An 18,566-nucleotide genomic window follows, 5' to 3' on the forward strand; every position below is an offset into this window, starting at 1 on the left:
CGTATCACATGATAATACAGCAGACCACTCTTTCAACTCTCTCTAATCTCTGGTTAGTCACTCATACATGCAGATTCCACTTATTATTGCTACCTTTTAGGGCAAAAAACACCACTCTTGCCTTTACAATTTCAGTTCTTACAGTTACACCCTTTCTTATATCACACAATTTTTCCAGCAGTTACATTTTATCAGCACTAACACTTCTCACTCAGCAGCCTTACTCCTTTCACAGTTTCCCTACATTACCTCATTCTCATCTACTTCTCCTACGTCATTTTCTTATATATCAATTGCATGTTAACATTACATTCAAAAGGTCCTCTATCATCAGCCAATCAGTATAAATTAGTACTCCTTTCATTTTCTTCTCATACTGCCTTACAATCTAGCTGGATGTGATCTGATACACTTCACCCAATCCCTTTCATTTATTAAGTGACATTATGACCTAACTTCCACATTGTTCTTCACACAATTGCATGTCTTTCTAATACCTCTCATCTTCCACGTCCTTGACAGCAAATATAACGTATTCTTCTCTTCACTCTTCACTCTTCCCCTTTCATTTTCCAAGTTAGCCTATGTGGCAGGGAGGCTACATGGGACCTTTTCTGTCTCTCTCTGTGCTACATTCATCCACACTTTCAATAGAGTAGCTTTAGCCTATGTGGCAGACAGGCAGACATTCTTAGTCCTTATTTCTTCTTCCACTTAATCAGAGCGATTATACAGTTGACCAAACTCATTTTCTTGGTAAGACTAAATGGCAAGTAGGCTACTCCTTACCTTATCTGTCTTCCTCAACTGTATCTGCCTCTCCTTCCTCTGAATTCTTCTCCTCCCCCTTCTCCATTGGAAGCAGCCTAAGTGGCAACTAGGCCAATTCACTTATTCTTCTCTCTGTGTTTCCTCAACAATTATACTTTTCACCTTAGGTAGCCCATTGGCTTCATTCCATCTTACCTTTCACTCCTTCTGCTATTTTGATTCCTACCTATTTTAAAAGTGGCCTAGGTTCAGATAGACTATCATACCTCTCAACTTCTTACAGCGAGAAATCTGGACAAAGCCATAAATAATGGAGGACAAAGGCCCAGAAACAGGGACACTTTTTAAATATTGCTCTTACAAACTTAGAAAGTTGATAGAATAACAATGTTTGTATTAGCATGAATTTTCTGAAGTGTGTAAAATCTGAAATTCAAATGTCGGCCATTATTTTCTGACTTCAACCCTCAATGATTCGACAATTATTTGCCAGAAAACCTCAATTTTATGATAAACAGACAAAAAATATGAGGCAAAGCTCTTAACATTCTATGAAAATCTGTACTGTTGATAGGTATGGGCTGCATTCAAGCATATCCACAGTCCACATAGCTGACAGGCTGCCCCCTTACTTTTGCTAGGCAGTTTGTCTGAATTATGACTTATCCTTCAGAAAATTACTAACCTTCTTTTATTCCACTTAACCTGTGTTACCTTTCTCAATTATGTTTCAAGACAACACTTTTATCTTCATGTCATTCTCTTGCACAATACAGACCCTCCTTAGCCACAAACAAACACTTTTCTACTAAATTTCCTGCACAAGTTTATCTTGTCCCGCAATATACACTTAAACTCAGGGCCAAGTAGACATTCAACCAAAATTATGCCCATGCAAACACCTACATTTAAATCAGAGATCTAAGAATACAGTGGATATAAAAAGTGTACACATCCCTATTAAAATGCCAGGTTTTTGTGATATAAAAAAATGAGACCACAATAAATCATTTCAAAACTTTTCCCACCTTTAATGTGACCTATAACCTGTACAATTCAATTGAAAAACAAATCTCTTAGGGGAAAAAATATAAAAAATAAAAAACATACAATAAGCTGGTTGCATATGTGTGCACACCCTTAAACTAATACTTTGTTAAAGCACCTTTTGATTTAATGGGCTCCTATTAGATGACCGAAGACGCTTGGTCGAACTTGAAAAAACTAAAAGGCAAAATGACGAAGCGGCATGTAAGAGAATTCTTTCCCTGGGAAAGTAATCGCTTGGCCGCATCCATCACTTTGCCATTTTCATCACTGTAGTGTGATCTCAGAGTTGGTATATTTAAGTAGGGGGTGTGTGGGGGCACAGCCATTGGGGGTGTGTGGTGTTTTAAGTGTTTTTTTTTTCACTGTTCTAAGCATTCCAGTTTGTAAGCTTTCGCTTACATGGGGTCAATAAATCATCATTCGCTTTTCTACACGTTCGATGATTTAGTATAGACCCAATTTAATTACAGCATTCAGTCTTCTTGGGTAGGAGTCTATCAGCGTAGCACATCTTGACTTGGCAACATTTGCCCACTCTTCCTTGCAAAAGCGTTCCAAATCTGTCAGATTGCGAGGGCATCTCTTGTGCACAGCCCTCTTCAGGTCACCCCACAGATTTTCTATTGGATTTAGGTCTGGGCTCTGGGTGGACCATTCCAGAACTTTAATTTCCTACTGATGAAGCCATTCTTTTGTTGATTTGGATGTATGCTTGGGGTCACTGTCATGTTGAAAGGTGAAATTCCTCTTCATCTTCAGCTTTCTAGCAGACGCCTGACGGTTTTGGGCCAAAAGTTACTGGTATTTGGAACCTTGACTAATGCCCCAGTTCCAGCTAAAGAAAAGCAACCCCAAAGCATGATACTGCCACCACCATGCTTTACCATGGAGATGGTGTTCTTTTGGTGATGCGAAGTGTTGTTTTGGTGCCAAATGTACCTTTTGGAATTGTGGCCAAAAAGTTCAACTTGGCCTCATCAGAACATAACACATTTTCCCACATGCTTTTGGGAGACTTGATGTATTGTTTTGCAAATTGTAACTGGGCCTGGATGTTTTTCTGTGTAAGAAAAGGCATCTGTCTTGCAACCCTACCCCATAGTCCAGACATGTATGGAGAATACAGGAGGTTGTTGTCACATGTAGTACACAACCAGTACTTGCCAGAAATTCCTGCAGCTCCTTCAGTGTTGCTGTAGGTCTCTCGGCAGCCTCCCTGACCAGTTTTTGTCTTGTTTTTTTCATCAATTTTGGTGGGACACCAGTTCTTTGCGATGTCACTGTTGTCCCATATTTTCTCCACTTTTTGATGACTGTCTTCACTGTGTTCCATGGTATATCCAATGCTGTGGACATTTTTTTGTACCCTTCTCCTGACAGATACCTTTCAACAATGAGATCCCTTTGTTGCTTTGTAAGATTTCTGTGAGCCATGGCTTTTGCTGTAGCAGGCAACTGCGTAAATGTCAAGAAAATCCTACTAGGACAGCTGAACTTTATTTGGGGCTAATCAGATCCTCTTTAACTGATGGCAGGAGTGTACCCAAGAAGACTGAATGCTGTAATTAAATCAAAAGGTACTTCAACAAAGTATTAGATTAAGGTTGTGCACACTTATGCAACCAGCTTATTGTACGTTTTTTATTTTTTATATTTTTCCCCTAACAGATTTGTTTGTTTTTCAGTTGAATTGTACAGGTTATAGGTCACATTAAAGGTGGGAAAAGTTTTGAAATGATTTATTGTGGTCTCATTTTTTTATATCACAAAAACTTGGCATTTTAACAGGGTTGTGTACACTTTTTATATCCATTGTAGCTTTCCTAAATGTTTGCAGTCTAAATAATAAATGGATATCACTTGAGACTTGACTAATGATACAGCAATTTCATATAGTGGACCTTTCAGAGTCCTGAATGAATAATGAATTCTGTTCCTCTCAGTATATTCAGGAGAACTGTATTTGTAGCAATGACTCAAAACCATGCCCCAGAACATGAGGTGGAACCTTGATAGTAATTTCACTAAACACTACTATTACTGCTATTGTAACCACTAAATCAGGCACTATGGGTGAGAAAAACTCAAACTATGTTCTATGTCATATTACCTTAGGAGGACATACCCATCTGCTTAATGGACCAGCATACAACCCACTTTAGTAATAACTAATCAAAACATACTGTAGAATGTTTCCTAAAGTGGCTGCTAAACACATCATATTTCTTGATGATTTCAATGGCACAGCGATTCAAAACAGCCACAAATTTACACACAGGCAGTAACTCAGCTCTTGATTTCCTAATATCCAGCAAATATGCATATAGATGTGACTGCTGCTATTTGTTAAGCACTTGGTCTTTCAGAATGCTCCCAGAGATTATTATTGGTAGAGCTTTACCAAATGTAAAACAGCCACTCCTTAATTCTTCCCTTAATGCCATGGACTAGTCCATCCTCTACAGTGTTTTAGATCTCTCCACTGCTGTTTTAAACTTTATTGACACCCTCATCCACATTCAGGATACTCTTCCCAGCTATCAGAAAGAGACTTAGAACTCAGATATACCCCTGGCTATCAGATAATATCAAAGCCCAAATGAAGTCTAGTGATTATGTCTGGAAAGTCTGGAAACAAGACTCATAAGGTACAACTCCATCAAAATGTTCTCATACTAAGGAAACCTATAAGAATAGCCACAAAAACTGCAAAGCCTTTGTTTCTTAGACAAACAACAAATTGCTTACTGTACTAAACCAAAGTTCTTTTGGAATAAAATAAAGTGATTGATGGGTGGTATTACTGACTCCTCAAATAATAATAATAATAATAATAATAATAATAATAATAATAATAATAATGATAATGATAATGATAATGATAATGGTAATGGTAATGGTAATAATAATAATAATAATAATGATAATGATAATGATAATGATAATGATAATAATGATAATGATAATGATAATGATAATAATGATAATGGTAATGATAATAATAATAATAATGATAATAATAATGATAATGATAATGATAATGATAATAATGGTAATGATAATAATAATAATAATAATAATGATAATAATAATAATAATAATAATGATAATGATAATGATAATGATAATGATAATAATAATAATGATAATGATAATGATAATAATAATAATAATAATAATGATAATGATAATAATAGTAATAATAATAATAATAATAATAATAATAATAATGATAATGATAATAATAATAATAATAATAATAATGATAATGATAATAATAATAATAATAATAATAATAATAATAATAATGATAATAATAATGATAATCTTCCATTTAAGAACCAACACTTTATCATAGAATGCCGACATCTTCTGTCTACTTTACAAGATCTTGCTGATAGTTTTCAGGCTCACCCACCATGCTCTCTATCATTTAAGGACCCTTACCCCCAAAATATAGTACACTAGTATCATTCATAGCCACCTTCTCAGTCAAAGAAAAGAAACTATTGCTACTAATGCCCAACACAGTGTTTAAGTTCACTAAGCTCCACCCAACTTTCCTCAGACTATCAGTAAGAAAATAACCAAAACCCTAACTCATATCTTTAACCTTTCATTCAGAACTGGCCCAATTCTTCTTCTTTTTAAACATGCCATAGTAATCCTACTCTGGAGAAGAAACTTCTCCATTGAACCTAACAACTTTCAGCCCATATCAAATCTCAGTCCCATTACAAAATACACTGAAAAATTACTATATAAACAACTATTTAAAGACAAACAGTTATGACCTTCTATACAATGAACACAATCTTTTTTTTTATAATTAATTCAGCATTCTGACAGTTCTTTTCACTGTCACTTGGCTTTATTTACAAGAGCATAAACAATGTGTTCATTACTGCTGGTCTATTTGTTGATATGACTAGAGCTTTTGAATCTGTTAATCATGAGCTACTGCTTAATAAATTATAACAACTAAACTTTGGTTCCAAAGCTACCTGATGGACAGAAATTTTCAAATTTATCACGATTCATTCTTTGGCTCAGTATTAGACCTCCTATGATTATTTCTCTTCATCAACAATCTTCCATTGAATGACCACAACTCAACATTGTCACGTGTGCTGATGATCTTCTTATTGAAGCTAGCAAAACAGATTCTAACCTGCAAGTTAAATTACAAAACAATTTCAACAACCTCTGTAGATGGTTTCTTAATAATAAGCTCTTAATCAGACCCAAGAAAGCCAATGTAATGGCCTTTGGAACTACCCAGAAAGTGGCATCAACCCTCCTCTTCTAATAAAGGATAACCAAAACAACATTATTCCCAATGTCTCAGAGTATAAATACCTTGGACTGACACTTTACCCATCACTTTCCTTTACCATTCACACAAATAAAATCACTAGTGATATTTTGGTACAACTAAATCTCTGCTACAGAATTACACGCCTTGTTTCATGTATTCCTCAAACTGCCATTGCCAAAAATGTCCTTCTTCCAAAACTTGAATATGGTTTGCCTTTGCTGGCTGTGCATTCTTCTTACAATACTCGGAGATTGCAAATTACACAAAACAAAATCTTAAGAACTTTTATCTGATCCTGTTGTACATCATTTCAACATTTTAATAACACCAAGTAGCTATCAGTAAAAAATAGCTCCACCTTTCTTAAAACATCACTCATGTTTAGGCACAAAACCACAACCTTGAGAAGTTCCCAAAATGACAACTTTTCCTTGCCCTTCCACATTTCAAAACTAATACTGAGGAAAGATATACTCCTCACAAATGTAAAATCCCATTGTACAATGGAGTCATTTAAACATGCTCTCCAAGACCATCTTCTTAAGGGAGCCCGGTATACCTGCTGCTATGACAATGGTTAATATTTGGCAGCAATCTAAGCTATCAGTACTGGACATGTTGTTGTCTTTGTATCTGAATCTTTATAGGTTCATAGGTTCATAGGCAGGTACTAGGCTATTGGTCCTAGGGCTTATATAAGCCTAGCCAAAAAATGGACCCTGGCTTTTGCTACCCAAGAAAATTATTTTCCTGTGCCCCTGTCGAGCAGAGCCACAGATATGTCATTATAAATACTATCCGATTATATATATGTACATGACTTTTGCTTTTTTGCCAATATGCTAGTACTTAAACTTTGCATGCAATGACTTGCTTTTTTTCTAATATGCATTTCCTTCTATGCTTATTTTGTGGTTTATATTATATGTGTACTACAGCCCACTGAGCCTGGACTGTGGGTAAAAATGATCAGTAGATCACCCCATATTCATTGTGAACAAATAGAAAATAAATAAATATAATAGAACATGTAAGAACTGAACCTCATTATTTTTGGATAATTATAAAATTAAAGTATGCTTATAATTGTGTCATATATCTAAGAACATAAATCTTAAATGAAATTGGACTTATTCTCTAACATACTAGAAAAAAACATAAATGAAATCAACATACTTTTAAAGCATTTATTTTGGTATATACATAACATTGAACACGAACTTGATGTTAAATGGGTTGCACTAAAAGCACAGATAAGAGGATTTCCAATAAAGCATCATATTATAAAAAAGTAAATGCCCAAAAAGAAAAAAAATATTAAGAGGAAAATTAATTTAGTAAAAAATAAGATACCACTCTGTTATAATGCAGAGAAAACTAGCTTCCTGTCAACATAAATCAGAGTACTTATTTTACTGTATTCAAATGTAACTTGGATGAATGGATGGATAACCACAAATTCACCCCTGGTTTAGCACCGATGGCATTCATGGACAGGGGAAAACAGGTAAGTACCCAACATACACTTGTGTGGCCTGTCTTTGGAGATTCATATTACAAAATGTAAGGGCAAATGATTAGCACAGGTGCCTAGGCATCTTATGATTCTCATAGATCAATAGTTTAGTAACCACATATGAATGTAGAAATAGGAGCAACAAATTACGGAATTATAAAGCAAACAAAATATAATTTAGACAATACAATTTTCATGGTGTAAAACAAGAATAATAGCAAACTACTGTGAATGGGTGCAAATCCCATCTATACTTTTAGCAAGAATAATAAAAGTTCAAAATTCATCTATAAATATTTCAGAAATTAAAATAAATGAAACAAAATAAGTTGGAATTAAAAAATACTAAATTTTTGTAAAAAGATTGTATGCGAATACATGCAATAATTGTTCCAGTATTATTAGTAAACCTGACATGGACAATTATTTCAACCAATTTAAATCCCATAAATTAATAATGAACATACAAATGTGTTAATAGAACCATTGAGTGCCCAATAAATTGAAACATAAATATGCAAATCAACGAATAATAAAGCAACTGTATGAGATGCATTTACAACTAATTTTATAAAACATTATCTAATATTATTGTAAAAATATTTGTCAAATTTCTAAGCAATATTCCTCCCACATCCCAAAGACATGCTGTAGTTGGATTGGACACTCTAAATTGGCCCTAGATGTGAGTGTGTGCATGTGTGTGCCTTCTGTGGAAGGTTGGGCACCGGGCTGGCAACTCGACACTGTAAAACTCCACTGCCAATAGTGAGCAGACAGGTGATCTGCTATGGTGACCCCTAACTGGGAAAAAGCCGAAAGAAGAAGAAGATAAGTTTAAAGGGAATATTTGACCTCTTAATGAAAAAGCCTAAAACCATTTTCATTTCAAAAGGTATCATGGATCAGATTGAACTATAATCCAAATGATGTCATGAACCTAGATATAAAAAATATGCTGCAATAATAGCAAACTACCTGAAACTTTTTATCCTCAATATAAAATCTCCTTTTGAATCAAAATTTATTCAGTTAAGACAAATACTCAAACTACTACACTTGAAATCCTGTGCAGCCTTAAAAAGTACATAAAGTACATTATCAGTAGATATCCCTAAAGCATATGATAAAATAAACATCACCTTTTTATTTTCTATTTAAACTCAATTAAAGTTTTTATAAAAAATTAACTACTCAAATCTTAGTAAATTTATGTTTATCACAGCCCATAAGTACTAATAAAAGGGCAAAACAGTGGTGTATGTAATATGTACAAATAAAGTAACCACAAGATGGAAAGGAGACTCCAGCAGCTCAAACATCTCCTTTCCATCTTGTGGTTACTTTATTTGTGGTTATCATGTTTATGGTGGAATTCCTTTCATTTTAGTTTGTATGTAATATGTACACACATGAAGGCAGATAGATAACTCCTCTATCACTTTGCACTTATTTCAATAAATCTGTAATTTTCTCAAGTCTATAGACTTTAAAATTTCATTAACTACTTTTCCAGATGATATCAATATATATTTAAGATATTTGCACTCAGACCTGCAAAGAATAATAAAAAAATCAGTAATTTCCGTATATGTCAAAGTATAAATTAAATCTATTGAAATCAGTCCTAACTAAAATAAAGCTACATACTGTTCATTTTTTCAGCAACCTGCAATGCTTGCAAAGCAGATGATTTGGTTATTTTGCATACATTTAGTCAATTCCCTTATTCAAAACAAATTTGGAAACAGTTTCTGAATAGACTGAAGATACTAGATATTCATGATGATATTTTTAATTGAAATGTATAACTCTACATATCCCTCTATGTGGTTTAAAAGTGAGAAAATTGGGGTTATTTATAAAAATCTTCATATTAAGGAATTTAAATATTACTAAGAGTTGGATAGATTTGAATTTTACATCCTGGGAAGATTTTAGAAATATTGCCAATAAATATATAAGAATTATAAAATATTACCTAGTTTTAATCATAACTCTGCAAACAGAATAAAACATCCATGAAAAATCTTTACAAATTTTATCATGATTTTTTATGAAGACATTGTACCTAAAGATTAAATACAGATTCCAAAATATTCTTTCAGGATATGTTATTTCTTACAGTTATTATTACAGCATATATTTGCATTATAAACTGAAATGCATAAGCTGTGGCTGTTACATTATAACTATGAAAATCCTTAAAAAGAAAAATGCAATCATAATTTAAATCTGTTTGGGAATTGTTACAATTTTATATTGGTTCCTAAGTTCTCTTCTACTTATTTCATATATGTTCCATGTATGTAATGTATATAGCTTTCATGTTTGTCTTCAGTTTATTGCATTTGTATTTTTTATCAGTTGCATTACTATTTTGTATGAGAGTATAATTCTTTATATAAAAACTTCAATAAAAATTTGTGGAAGAAAATTGAGGCAATATGGGAACTGGTGGCCTCATTTTCTAGCAACTTGACACTGAGCTGAAATAAGGAAGGGGCATCCTCAGCTCTGTGACTGTATGCATGGATGAGGATAATATTAAAAGTAAAATGGAAGTAGCAGCAGGAATTCAAGGAATGAGTCATTGTTGTCTTGGGCTTTTGTGCAAGACTGGTGAATAGATATTTATGGTATGCCGTTGAATTGCATGTATTTGCATTTTTCTGTACTAAGCAAAAACAGTTTGGTCTGAGTTGCAAGATTTTAACCTTAGTGACAATCAGTTTTCTGAATCACTACACTCATTTTTCATTATGCTTATTCACATCTACTGCTTGCTGCTAAGCACATGTTTGAAACTGAGCTTAAGTCTATAGTCAAAATATATTTATTTTTCTCTGGTTCTCTCTCATGTCTCTTTATTGTTCTTAATGATATTGTGCATTCCATCACTTTTGAAATTTAATTTTTTTAACAGCTTATTTTTCTTGTTTATCATTTCTATTTGTTTTCTTCATAACACAAAATGTTTTTCCTCTGGAGAAAAAAAGTTTTATATGCCAACATTTTCACCCTTCTACCTGTTTTGTCTTTTTAGATGTTTCATCTGTCTTCTACTGATTCATCACAGACTTCCTCCCAACATTTCCCAATTCTGGATTATGTTTTGTCCTTTTATACTTATATATTTTTCTTAATTTCTTGTTTTGATTATTTTTTTCTTTTTTCTGTTTTCCTAATCATTGTTAATCTCTGCATCCACATTATTACATTGTGGTTACTGTTATTAAGTGGTGGAATAATATTGGTGGTTACTTACAGATTTTCTGTGCGTAAATACCTGTGACAAGCTCTCTTTACCCTGGGGCAGCAACTAAGGAGTCTCAATCCTCACCACTGTCTCCGGTAAGGAAATGTCACTAAAAACAGGAATAGAAATATACAACTTCCTCTAAGAGTACACTGGGAACAGGTTCCGAAACCTGGGACTGGACTATATGCTTCACTCCAGGTCACCAAATGAGTCACCACACAATCCACTGCAGAACGCTGTGTCCCAGTTCTAGGTATCTGATATACTTGCTCTTAAATGTCTAATATTTGCATATACACACACTCTTGGGAAAGACTGACACAGATTTACCTGCTGTGTTTCTTTGCCCAAATTACAAGGTAATGGCTGCCACCAGTCAAATACCATAATACCATTCAAAAGAGGTGTTCAATAATATTGGGTAAAATAGATAATGAAACAAATGGTAGCATGCATCCCAAGCACTAAGGCTTTTCAGTGTGGCTCTGGTGCTATCACAATAAGTATAAACATCTCAGGTTATTAAAAATATTAATTGAATAATCAGCCACAATGGGAGGTAGTAAAACACTTAATAATAAATAAAATGATTTAAAACATGTTTTTTTTTGCATGGGGCAAGCCTCCTGTATTCCAACTCCAAGACCACTTTACCTTGGAAAATAGGGAAAATTCTGAAAAATTGCCATTTTGATTTGATATATACAAGTTTGGTTCTTCAGCCATTCATTTTCTGTATTTTCCCACTGCATGCAATTTTACTGGGATTTTGTGTTAAGCCTAACAAAGTGGATTAAAAAGCAGTTTTGTAAGTTATCTGAACTGCAGTGATGGTATAAGTGAGTAAATTAATTTGTGGCCAAGGTAGAATCATTTCCAAGGTAGGATGCACACACAGCATAGCACCCTGAGCCCTATTGTGATAAAGCACTAATGTTGCTATAACAATAATACAGTTCATAGGAAATACACCCAGAAAATGCAGACTGTGCACCTGATGTGGATATGGTCACATGCGGGTACAAGTTTCATCTATGGTAACTGCAGTTAATATTCTTCCATGTTGTGATTTTAACAAATCAACATTAAATGTAAGAACCTTTAAACCATTGTGTAGCAGAGTATCGCTAAAAGCTGGCAACTATGTATCTGCCAGAGGAGGGTACCATGAAGGTAGAATTTGCGATTTAATTGGTAATACCAAAAGGCCAGGCAATGCTATACCATTTTGGGACACACAAACACATACACACATACACACACACACACTCACACAGCCAGATCCTGTATCAGCATGCATGTGTGTTTGTGTGTGTGTGTGTGTGTGTGTGTGTGTGTGTGTGTGTGTGTGTGTGTGTGTGTGTGTGTGTGTGTGTGGCCAAATGCACGTGTGCATGTGTGTTCATGTTTGTGCATCCTAGTGACTAATGTCATGGATAGGCTATGTTTCATAGTCCTGTTTGACTATAAACAATAAATCATGGGGCATATGAGCTGCTGTGTATTACATGAAGAAAATTCGGTTACTGAGGCCATTGTATAGCACACCAACCTGTGTAACTGCTTCTATGTGAACAGATCAAGACCATCTATTTCTTCAATAGTTTGCTACCTCAGTGTTGTTCTGCTCTGTGCTGCATAGGTAGTAACGGCTTCATGTTACTGAAGTTATTTCTGCTGTGTTGCTCTTTGCATATTTTCTATGTACCAACTCCAGCAGTAGATATATATAGATTATATAGTATATCAGCTGTGCAGGGTGAGGCCCATTTGGTCTTTGGTCTGGCTAGTGTTGCTGATAAGCCACGGCAGCAGTGTTCATTTGCTATTGCTGTTATGGCCCATCATCTCATGCACATTGTTGTTTCTTTGAGACAGTGGTGCTGATGGGAGGACTACAGTGCCTATCCATTACATAAATTTGTAACGGTGATATTGTTTATACAAACTCAATATCACAACTGTAAATAACATCATTGGAAAAAACAACAGCATATTAAGTAAAGATAGTGGTATGAATAGCCATGGCAACCATCTTTATGATATTGAGCTTAAGCTGATGTATAGAGAATATTTATTATCTAGTTGGTGCATTTCAGAACTGAGTCTAGTTTGATTAAGACTGATGCAGAGTCTGAAGGGTAGAGGAGATACAGCTGCATGTCATCAGTGTAGTGATTATATTGTAAACCTGTCACTCAAATAACATTTCCTAAAGGAAGCATATACTCTGCAAATAGCAGTGGATTGAAAACTGAGTCCTGCAGCATATGAGATGTAAAAGAAATGGAATAGGAGGAGTAAGCCCTATATTCTACCTTCTACATAAAATTATGAAGTTGTGCCTCAAATGATTAAACATGATCCCATGGGCAACCAGATGCTGAAGAGTGATCTAAAATTGCCAAGACCAAATAACCGCATTTATCTTTCACCAGAAGGAGGTCATTGCAAACCTTCATGAAGGCAGTATCTGTATTATATCTGGACTGAAAACTAGACTGGAAAGGATTATAGATGTTAATTGCTACTCAACTACAAATGTGTTTATATATGACTTTCTTAAGAACCTTATAAATTCAAGATAGGTCCATAATTATCCATCACCTATAGCAAGATCAGCTTTCTTAAAGATGGCAGTAACCAATACCTCCTTGTTGAAAAACTGAAAAGACAGTGATGTTGTAAAGAACTGGCCCCAGTACCACCTGCCAAGCTGTAATCAGATTGGTTAATCAGAAGCCCAGACCAAGAACTGTAATCATTCTGAAAGCTAGAGAAACAATATTATCATAACTGGAATATGAAACCTAGACTATGAACAAGTACCTGCTTCAGAGGACCACAGGATGATTCCAGGAGTGCACTTGGGTGAAAATGTGACCTGATCCAGGTGAGCTTGTTGCCAAAGTACTCTGTCATTAACTTTCACTCTTCAGACAAAAAAACACAGCTGAATGGCAAGACAGGCTGGGATACAAAGCCTGTCTACCACCTGGGAAGAGTGCTACCAACTGGCTTGCCAACATGCAGATGTCATTGGACAAGTGCAAAGATTTTGTCTGGGAGATCTCAGCCAAATAAACTAAAAAATCTTCATCTGCTGGAAGCCTATCATCAAGTAGGTAGAACAATGTGATCTGTTTTTTAAGCCTTCACCCATTCCCCTCATTTCATAGAGTTCAAGATTGTATCATGACTTATGTGAAAAGAAATGGACAGGAAATGTATTTATTTATTTAACATTTGTTTACTGGGAAAGTTCGACTTGGGAACAAAGTCAATTTTCAGTGGAGGCCAAGGAAGGAACACTCCAGACGCATGTCTTTGTAATGTGGGAGGAAACCAGAGCACCTGGAGGAAAGTCACACGAACGCAGGGAGGACATGCAGACTCCACACATAAGGCACTCTAGCCGATATCGAACTGGAGAACCTCAACAACCTAGACAACGTGACCGCTGCACCACTGCGCCATACCTGACTTGTGGTAGAAGATCAGAAATACTCAAGGTCTTGTTAGAAACCACTGTGATGGACAGGAGCTGTATGCTTGTGATTCACAGTGCCACAGACAAATTATATAGAAGAGGTGACTGGTAGTAAGAGTGTATGGTAAATTTACATTTTTGCCTTGGATGATAATCACTCCCACCTGAAAACGTTTCACATTGCCTAGCTGCAATTGTTATAATCACTAGCTCCCAAGAATTCTTACCCACCTTGGTCCCAGCACAGTGGTTTCCACTGCTTTCTTAACTGTAACTGAAGGTTATCAATGGCTAAATGGTTATATTTGTAGATACACACAAACACACACACACACACACACACACACACACACACACACACACACACACACACACACACACACACAAAGAATTTTCTAGAAGAATTAATATCTCTACAATATCAACACTCCTTTCCCTGCTTTAATACACCAAACTGACACACTTTACCCACACTGGCGATAAACAGGTAAATCAAAAACAAAATATCAGTTTCAGTAAAGCAAGTCCAATGATGCAGGAAATAATCACTTTAATTCGTTAAAAATAAAAAAAAAAATTTGGTTAAGTTCTTTTGTCTTAAAACACTTATCACAAAGACTTCATCAGACACTCTTGTTTCAATCTATCACTTCCTCTTTTAAAAGAATGAGTCACACGACATAGCATCAGCTGCTACCGGGTGAATGCCCTTCAAAGCTTTCTAAAGGTACAAATCTGAAATCCCAAAATATAATTAATTTAAACGCATTTAGATACATTTCTTATACATAAAATGAACATACTATGCTAAAAATCTTACAAAAACAGGATCATTCACAGGATTATATGTGTTAAAATGAATGCATTTAAAAGTGTTTAAAAAGTGTATTTGATAACTAGATAAATAAGTATATATTATATGAATAATTAAACTTCTGAATACTGTACAGAACTTCATTAGAAGACTGATACATAAAGGACGAAAGCTCATCACACCTAGTGGGACTGCTGTGTTTTTATTTTAACAGTTTTATTTTATTCTGTACAGTATTCAGAAGTTTAATTATTCATTTACTACATTTTCTTCCGCTAGTTATCAGTTTAGTGAGTTAAGTATTTATTATACATAGGGTTAAATGTACACATTTAAATTACGAGCACTCTCAGATTAAGAGGTGAAAAGTCATAATCTATATGTAATAAATACTGGTAATTGAGATAGTCTGGTACCTGAAAGTGGGATTGGAGGTTCAGTCTATCAATCAAACAAAGCTAATTTCCCTTGAGGAAAGAAAAAGGAAGATGTGGACTTCAAGTGAGTCTGAATGACTAGTTTATCCCCTTCACCCTTGCTCCACAAGTTTATGTGGCAAGGACACTCCAAGCTTGCATCTTTTTAATATCAGTTTGAGCTGAACTGCTCCACATGGGACTAGATTCTATAGTGTTACCCATGCTGACCTTATATTTAGAGTGCATTAATTACCTCTTACATCTTTCCATTCACTGATTGATTGTCTTTGAGCCTATTCTGTTGTTATATGCTGCTTTACTTCCCGAGGAAGTAACATGCTCTCATTCTCTGCTTGTTCCAGCTGAAACAAATGACATTTTCACAATCTGATCCTGTATTTCTCTCTCCCTCACATTTACTGTATCTCTATTCAGCATTCAAGACAAATCTAAGGAAGTGGTCACTACATGAAGCCCCTCACGTTGGAATATATTCCAGGGGTGGGATCAGGGCGGATCAAAGATTGCACAATAATATAGACTTTTCTGCCGCTATATTTGAGCTGTATATTTGGTAATGGTTAGTAATAATACACTTTCAGATAGCAGGCAGACTATCTCAGTTCCCAGGGGAATCGCACTTCCCTAATAGAAATATAATTTGCCAGAACATAACCACACATCCTACCTATAAAAGGTAAGCTCCTCTAATCTTCCTTCATGTCTTTAGCTGTAACTGTCACTGCACCATTTTTGGCTGTCCATCTTTGAGCAGCCTCTGTTCTCTGAATGGCTTTTTCCAATGATGGCATCTGAAGAGCTGTGTACAGCGGTCCCATTTCCATCCCTTTTTCTAACTTCATTTCCTTATCTGTTCACTGACTCTAAATTAACAGCATAACTCTGTACATGCCACTTATTGTGTTTGTTGTTTGTAATATGTAATGTGTTCCTAGACGTTCCTACACTAGTATAATTCAATCACTGTATTGTATTGATGATCATTGTTTTTACCACTTCAATGACCCGATCATACACAAATTATCTCTGACTGAAAATGGGCTTTGGATCAGTTTATTCATCTGGTTATCACTGACATGAAGATATGGATGAAGGAATACATAAATGCCATGGTCAGTTATAATACCTTTTGCATTTCTATTAAAGGTCAAAAATACTTGTTCACTGTATGGCATCCTTAAAAAATTAAAACATTTTTCTTATGGATTTATTTGTAATATATGCAGAGTCAGATACTTAAAACCAATTTTTAATTATAAGGCATTGCTTTAATTAATGCTATATGGAATATGAAATAACACAACAGGAAGAAAGTGTTTGCATTTGCTTCTACAAAAAGTGTATAGTTCATGCAGTAAACATGCAGGGAGCTCCTGCTACAAAAATAATGTTTTACCTGCAGCTATAATGCAATAAAATACCAGTATGTTTAGTATTTTAGTGATTAGTTTTGCCAGAAAATTAATTCAGCAAATTGTTTCCTTTATTAACAGATGATCCATTTGTACAGGAAACAGTACAAATAGCATTTCAGATATTTTTCTGTATTCTAAGGTTGCTGTAACACAACAATACAGCTGTTATGCTGTTACCTTTACCATAATACACCCCAAATCCCAAATATGATTTGCAGAGAACAGTGTAAGTGAAGGTGGTTTAGGACAGACACAGCCAAAAACTCTGTGATATAATAACTTGAAGGAATGAAACAAACTGGAGATTACCCAGCACTGAATGTTGCTGTCAAGATTTTATTTACAGTTCTTACCAGTTTCTCATGCATAACACTCTGTAAATGGTTCAGGTGCTCGGCTTGGGATTCCTGGGATTTGTTGATCTGCATTTCTGTCCACTTCCGCTGATCCTGGATTTGATTATTTAGACTCTCCAGAAGTCCAAGGACTCTAAAAAAATACATATTTTTCACATTGTAAAGAACATTGCATAGTTGAAACGACTTACCAATTACCAGAGAGATTGTTTCAGAACCATAGACCGGTTCCTGGCTTGAATTTTGTAAAGCATGACCTCACTAGACACTGAGCTATTTTTGTAATTTTTGGACATTATATTTGTGTGTCAGTGTGATGGCCACATAACACCATGTGCATCTCCCACAAGTCCTGATCCTTCTCACATAAAAATGTTTGTCTAGTGGCTAGATAGTGTCTCCTAGGTTATTGCCATCCTAGAGCTTGGTTAAAGTATTTTGAGATGTGTGTCTCATAGATATGGGTAATATTATGGCACATACATCTTCCTAGTTCTCTTCTTTTCTGCACTTAATCTAGCTCATTAAGTCTAGCACGTGTTCAGACTTCACGTAGCAATTACTGTAACAAACAAACTGCTACCAGCACTAAACTTCCCATAAAAGAAACAGCCTCAGTACTTAATAAATTACACACCCCCCAGGATGTCCAAAGGCCAGTTCCCCGTGCTTTCTCCTATTAACTTGGTGAACCTGGGCATCCTGAGGCAATGTAGTAACTGCCTCATGTACACTGACAACCCTCTCCTCTTACCCCCCAACACTCAGACTTGCGGGACATGTACCTCTATATCCAGATTGGAAGCCATGCACTCTCCAGCCAAGACTGGAATAGCCAGTCAAGAGGAAAAGGTCAACACTAGCACCACACCATAAGGAACACATAGCCACACACCATCACAGCTATCACATAATAACACAAAACACATATCCACCTTCGCAGAGGCTCTCAATAAAAATCTACCCAAACAGCAGAAACCTCCAGGACAGAAACACATGCAACCACTGCACCACAGCACAAACCATGAGACACATAGCTCACACAAACAGTGTGCCACACAACCAAAGCCCCTAAGGCAAAACAGCCTACCCAATACACTTGTCATATGTGATTCAATAGTAAGGCACACTGAT

General features: G+C 35.4%; 1 protein-coding gene across 1 annotated transcript in view; it reads right to left on the minus strand.

Annotated features, from left to right (window-relative positions):
* Nucleotides 1-18,566, minus strand: part of FAM81B (family with sequence similarity 81 member B) — a 500,415-nt gene that overhangs the window by 200,611 nt on the left and 281,238 nt on the right. Inside the window, exon 7 of the mRNA XM_044064461.1 lies at nucleotides 17,430-17,565. Coding sequence (XP_043920396.1) covers nucleotides 17,430-17,565 — 136 coding nt within the window. The remainder of the gene's footprint in view (nucleotides 1-17,429; nucleotides 17,566-18,566) is intronic.

Source organism: Protopterus annectens, chromosome 2.part2 (genome assembly GCF_019279795.1).
Source record: "Protopterus annectens isolate FY-2018-M chromosome 2.part2, PAN1.0, whole genome shotgun sequence".
In the NCBI taxonomy this organism is placed as follows: domain Eukaryota; kingdom Metazoa; phylum Chordata; order Ceratodontiformes; family Protopteridae; genus Protopterus; species Protopterus annectens.